General features: G+C 43.0%; 1 protein-coding gene across 1 annotated transcript in view; it reads right to left on the bottom strand.

The window, feature by feature from the left end:
* LOC144486533 (uncharacterized) overlaps positions 1-6,392 on the bottom strand; it is a 41,828-nt gene extending 35,436 nt beyond the window's left edge. The window contains exons 1-2 of the mRNA XM_078204583.1: positions 6,361-6,392; positions 4,138-4,240 (exon numbers count right to left, since the gene is read on the bottom strand). Of these exons, the coding sequence (XP_078060709.1) occupies positions 4,138-4,240; positions 6,361-6,392 (135 nt within the window). The remainder of the gene's footprint in view (positions 1-4,137; positions 4,241-6,360) is intronic.
* Between the last annotated feature and the right edge of the window lie 418 nt (positions 6,393-6,810).

Raw genomic sequence — 6,810 nt, 5'->3', positions numbered from 1 at the left:
GAATCCCCAGGACCCTCCCGCAAAACAGAGGGAGTGGTGGCAGAAGGAGAAAAAGGATAAGGATGATAAAGTCTGGGTTCTGATTCTCTGAGCCCATGTAGAATCAACAAAATGAGTGAATCAGTTTATAAAGAACAAACGTTACCCATCCCTAACAAAAACTGATCAAATTAAATAGGTTGAGGAATATAACAAAAAAAATTAATAGATTAAGTTTAAAATCATTTGTTTTGTTTTAAACTTGTGTAAAGTGATGTAATTGTGTGCCAAGTTTTTGCTGCTCACTCCCCACCCCTTTAGGTTCTGTAGAAAAGTTAACCCTTTCAGCAGACAGTTCATTTGTTTTTAAATCGCCCAAAAACTCGTGTCTATTTTAGTTCATAATTGAAGATTTATGGGAATTGGCTAAGATGGACTCTCGACATTTTTAAAGTATAAAAAAGTGGTCTTGAGAAGGCAATTTGGTAGAGAGAGGTGGAGGGAGATATGTTTACAGAGAGGTGTTGAGAGCTGTTGGTTTTACAAGTTATCCATGTTTTTGGAGCGGTCACTTCATGTCCTGGTCTGAGAGGGATGGAGAGAAGTCTGTTCAATTGTTAATGTTAAACTTTCTCTATTAACTGTTAATCGACACTCTGTTTTTTATCTTTCTGACTTGTTATATTTTAATGCTTAATAAACTTTCTGAATTCACGATTTAAAGTGTTCTTTCTTGCCATATGGTCAAGACACTGGAACCTGGTGTGATTTACGATTGGGGAGGTTTTTGTAAACAAGAGAACCCCCATAAATCTTAGTTCAAATAAATCAAAGTTCTGATAAATGGAATGTTATCCTTTATTATTCTGGACAAATGTGAGGTAATGTATTTTGGAAGGTCTAATACAGATAGGAAATATACAGTAAATGGCAGAACCCTTAAGAGTATTGATAGGCAAAGGGATCTGGGTGTACAGGTACACAGGTCACTGAAAGTGGCAATGCAGATGGAGAAGGTAGTCAAGAAGGCATACGGCATGCTTGCCTTCATCGGCCGGGGTATTGAGTTTAAAAATTGGCAAGTCATGTTGCAGCTTTGTAGAAGCTTAGTTAGGCCGCACTTGGAATATAGTGTTCAATGTTTGTTGCCACACTACCAGAAGGATGTGGTGGCTTTGGAGAGGGTTCAGAAAAGATTTACCAGGATGTTGCCTGGTATGGAGGGCATTAACTATGAGGAGAGGTTGGAGAAACTTGGTTTGTTCTCACTGGAGCGACGGAGGTTGAGGGGAGACCTGATAGAAGTCTACAAGATTATGAGAGGCATGGACAGAGTGGATCGTCAGAAGCTGTTTCCCAGGGTGGAAGAGTCAATTATCCGGGGGCACAGGTTTAAGGTGCAAGGGGCAAGGTTTCAAGGAGATGTACGAGGCAGATTTTTTACACAGAGAGTAGTGGGTGCCTGGAACTTGTTGGCGGGGGAGGTAATGGAACCGGATACGGGAGTGACTTTTAAGGAGCGCCTTGACAAGTACATGAATAGGATGGGAATAGAGGGATATGGTCCCCGGAAGAGTAGGGGGTTTTAGTTAAGTCGGGCAGCATGGTCGGTGCAGGCTTGGAGGGCCGAAGGGCCTGTTCCTGTGCTGTAATTTTCTTTGTTCTTTGTTCTATTACGAGAGAAATTGAACATAGAAGTAAAGATGTTCTGCTTCAGTTATACAGGGCGTTGCTGAGACTGCATCTTGAACACTGGGTGCAGCTTTATCTCCTATTTAAGAAATGATACAAATGCATTGAAAGTGGTTCAGAGGAGGTTTAATAATTGCTTCCCAATTCTTGACCCTCACAGGATAAATGTTGTCAGATTTTCCTTGTCTTCACCTCTGATAAAGAGTAATCCTGACTCAAAATGTTGTCTCTATTCTCTCTCTGTAGATGCTGTCAGACTTGCTGAGATTGTCCAGCATTTTCTGTTTTTGTTTCAGATTCCAACAACAGCAGAATTTTGCCTTTATACCAATTCTTGTTGGATAAGGGCGTCAAAAGTATCGGGTGTAGAACGGGAATGTGGAACTCAACACAAAAAGATCAGCCATGATGTAAATAAACGGTGGAGCAGACTCAAAGGGCCAAATGACCGACTTCTGCTCCGATGTCGAATGTTGGTCACAGATTTCTGAGGATTGTGAAACAAGGCTGGAAGATTCGCCTTGCTTGTGTTAGTGGGAAAATGTCCAGGAGAACCATCACTGTGAAGGACAGCTCTGGGATTAAAGGTTGCCAGACTGGAAAAGGAAAACAATGGAAATAAACCCTTGGGGAGTAAAGAATCACTTTGGACTGGTTTTTGGAGAAAGTGTGTCAACATTCCAAGGCAGGGTAAAATATATCCATTGAGTGGATATTTAATGGTGTTAAGAGTAAAAGGACAAAGTTTAATTTTACAGTTTAAGGGCTATGTTCCCGATGAAAAAGTGTTTAATCATTGTTGCTTCCAGTTTGTTGGAGTAAACATCAGAAAACTTGAAGTTTTATCATGTGATTCTTTAATTTGTTTACTGGGTTTAGAATTCATTTTTATTAAATTGTTGATCGTTACAGAGATCCTAACATTTCATTTAAAGCCCCACGTTTCAATTTCCCATTTGAGCCTGGGGCACCTTTCTGTCTCTCTATTGCTGGTGTCAATGACAGCCAGGTGACGGAGCTGAGGGCTGAATTGAGCTGAGAATAATGGGGCCTGCGCTCCAGTTGGGAAACTGCCATGAGCGTCGCACTAATAGAGAGACAGGAAGGTGCTGGAGGACTGAGTGGGAAATGGGCCTCCAAACAATTGTTATATCAGTCACTCAGCGCTAAAGAGAAACCTGTCTCTTTAAATACAGATACAGGGAAAAGGCTGCACTGAAATCTGTCCCTTTTAAACTGCACAGAAGCAGGAGGCTGAGATTGACAGGCTGCAGGAGGAGCCCCTGCTATCTCTTTGAAAGGACTGTCTGATTCATCCTACCACACTGATCTGTCCCCACAGTCCTGCAAATTCTTCCCTTTCAAGTCTTTGCCCTTTGGAAAGATTCTATTGAATCTGCTTTCAGGCAGATCAGAACAACTCGCTTTGTCAAAAGAATAAAATCTCATCTCCCCCTCTGGCTCCTTTGCCAATTACCTTAGAGGGACTCACTTTCTGTTAAAGAGCCTGCCAACCCCTCTCACCCACTTTCCCTAAAGTGCATCAATCTCACCAGGAAAAGTCCAGAACAATCAAATATTTTTACTGATAAAAGTTTATCAATGAAACAGAACATGGTTAAAACAAACAGAAAATGACTTGAGGATCAAAGACAACCAGAGTAAAAGGATGTTCACAATGTTCTGGACACAAATGGTTTCTCTTTAATTCATCTGCAGCCTGTTCCCTGCCCTCTTTGTGGAACACCTCCGCTCAGTCCACAAGCATGACCCTGACCTTCCGCTTGTCATTAGAATTCACCACCTTGTTCTCACACTCACATTTCTGTCCTCGACCTGCTGCAATGTTCCGGAGAGGCCCAACACAAGCTGGACAAACAGCCCCTCATCTTCCGATGAGGCACTTTACAGCCTTCTGGACTCAACATTGAGTTCAACAACTTCACCCCCTGAACTTGTTTTCATGGTTTTTTGTTTCAGACAGAGATGTTCATTATTCTGTCCTGAACACTCACTTCTTTGCAACAACCATTACCTCGCCTTTTGCTTCTGTTCTACAAAATTCTTCTCCACAGATGCTGCCAGACCGGCTGCATTTTTCCAGTTCTTTCTGCGTTTATTGTAGAACTGCATGTAGTCGGGGGAAAACACTATTTACTCTCCTGGAGTAAATAAATGTCCTTCATCAGTTTTTGTGGATCATTCAGTGGAAATGTGCTCTCCCAGGCTCAAAGAAACCCTCCGACCCTCCCACGTCACCAACTGTCAGAATGAACATGGTTCAGTCCTGGATGTGATTAACAGAAGAATCCACCTCATGTAAGCAATTGTGAACTCGCTGGTGTGTCTGCAGGGTGGATAACTGAGTGAATCCCTTCCCACAGTCAGAGCAGGTGAGCGGCCTCTCCCCGTATAAAATTGATGGTGTCTCACCTGGGTGGAGGAATCTTGGAATTGCTTCCCATAATCAAAGCAAGTGAATGGTCTTTCCCCAGTGTGAACTCTCTGGTGTTTCTGCAGAGTGGATGAATCTCTGAATCCCTTTTCACACTCAGTGCAGGTGAATGGCCTCTCTCCAGTGTGAACTCGCTGGTGTCCGAGCAGGTTAGATGACTGAGTGAATCCCTTCCCACATTCAGTGCAGATAAAAGGCCTCTCCCCAGTGTGAATTCACTGGTGTGTCCACAGGTGGGATAACTGAGTGACTCCCTTCCCACAATCAGGGCAAGTAAATGGCCTTTCCCCAGTGTGAACGCGTCGGTGACTTTCCAGTCTTGATGGGGTAACGAATCCCTTCCCACATTCCCAAGGTTTCTCCATGGGGCAGGTGTCCTTGTGACTCTCCACGTTCAAGAACCAACTGAGGTGTCCACAAACACAGACCACGGAGAGTGTCTTTCCCGACTCCAAAGGGTAATGTTTTGAAAAACTGTGTAACTAGTTAAAGCTGAAACATTCTCACTCGGATCTCTGTGCGTCCAGGTGCTTTTCCAGTTTAAAATTTTCTGTTGCAGACAAAAAGACAAACATTTCTCCTACATTCAAAGGCTGATGATATTCAGGTCCCGGTGAATTGAGTGACTCTGTCAGATGTTGATGTGATGTGTGGAGTCTGCACATTCTCCCCGTGACTGCATGGGTTTCCTTCAGGTGCTCCAGTTTCCTCCCACAATCCACAGGTTAGGTGGATTGGCCATGCTAAATTCTCCCTTGGTGTACCCAACCAGTGTGGCGACTTGGGGATTTTCGCAGTAACTTCATTGCAGTGTTAATGTTAGCCTACTTGTGACACTAATACATTTTTTAAATCCCAAAAGCTGTAAATCTCCGTCCCACACACTGTCCCTCCATTCTCACTCTGATGTGTCTAACATTCACCCTCCCAATTCTCCTGAATCAGTGAGTCATGTTGATCTATCGATACAAGGTCCTGGAGTCAGACACCCAAACATTTTAATTCAGTAAATGTACATATATCTCGCCAGATGCACAATTAGCTGTCCAGAAAATGTTTGATCGAGAGTGCTGTATCTTTTAATTTGAGGTAGAGTAGGGGATGTGTGAGGAAGAACATTATTTAGACAGCGAGTGGGTATAATCAGAAAATCACACCAGTGTGGAAGTGGAGAAGAATAATTTAAAATAAATTGGGTTGGGCATCTGAAGGAAATAAACTTGCAGGGGAACAGGGCTATAGAGGGGTAGTGGGACTGACTGTATTGTCCGACAGAAAGTCGGCATGGACTCGAGTTACTGAATGGACACCTGTGCTGTGAATGTATAATGGAAATATATAATGTCGCTGAAGTACTATATTACAAAACTAGAAATAATAAATGTATTTTGTTACAGAACCAATTATGCACCATGTAACAACATTAGACAGATGTCTGTCCTATATTTACTGTCCCCTTAAATGTCAGCCATCTCTCGATGTTCCTGACGGTGGGGGAGTTGAGGATAAGGGGTCAACCTTTCAGGACTGAAGTGAGAAATTTCTTCACCCAGAGAATGGTGAATGTGTGGAATTCACTCCCACAGAAAGTAGCTGAAGCCAAGACATTGTGTGATTTCAAGAAGAAATTAGATAGAGTTCTCGGCGCTGAAGGGATATTGGGAGGGATGATCGGCCATGATCATAATGGATGGTCGAGCAGGTTTCTATCTCCTGGGGAAACCAGCCCGTGAACATTAGAAAAGAGACCATCCTTTTAGCCTGACAAATACATGTGTCAAGCTGAGAGAGGAAATTATGTCAATGTCTTTAAGAGAGAGAGAGAGAGACCTGGGCCAACCTTTCCAGAGTCTGCAGCCTCCCTGGATTCACTTCCTTTCCCTTCAGTTGCTGCAAGTCCCCAATTTCCTCCAGAATGAGAAAAGAAATGGAAAGGGGGAGAAAAATAAGGTGTTTTACTCACAGGTGTTGGAGACAGGAGGAGGTTTTGGCCTGTGTGAAGATAAAAACAAAACCTGTGATGTTAAAAATTAAAATGTATTGACTTGTAAGAAAATAAACAGAATACATTTTGCAAAGTTCCATCCACCACTCCCTCATCTGGCAGCCCTGCATTCAGGTGCAGGACGAGTAGTATACTGCAAGATTAGAAATATAATAAACCTACTGTACCAGAAAATCATAAATATAGAGTATGTAAATGTAACACGAGTCATAACAGAGACATCACCTACCTGACTACATTGTCCCCTGAAATGTCAGCCATTTCCTGGGGAAACAACCCTTTAATTGTTAACATTCGGAAAGAGACCATCCTTTTAGCCAGACAAATAAATGTGTCAAGCTGAGGGAGCAAAGGATGTCAATATCTTTAAGAGAGAGAGACCTGGGCCAACCTTTCCAGAGTCTGCAGCCTCCCTGGATTCACTTCCTTTCCCTTCAGTTGCTGCAAGTCCCCAATTCCCCCCAGAATGAGAAAAGAAATGGAAAGGGGGAAACATTGATTTCTTCCAGATGTTGCCCAGAGGAGGGAGTTTTAGTCTGAAGCTCATTGGGGGGGTCGGTGGGAATGTGAAGTTGAGGTTACAATCAGATCAGCTGTGTATGTATTGAATGGTGGAGCAGGCTCGAGGGACGTACCCCTATTCTGAATGTGCATATTCATCTGTTATCACATCCTGTAC

The sequence above is a fragment of the Mustelus asterias genome, unplaced genomic scaffold, assembly GCF_964213995.1.
Source record: "Mustelus asterias unplaced genomic scaffold, sMusAst1.hap1.1 HAP1_SCAFFOLD_382, whole genome shotgun sequence".
Lineage (NCBI taxonomy): Eukaryota > Metazoa > Chordata > Chondrichthyes > Carcharhiniformes > Triakidae > Mustelus > Mustelus asterias.
Note: the sequence above shows the minus strand (reverse complement) of the source record. Positions and strands in the feature narration are given on the sequence as shown.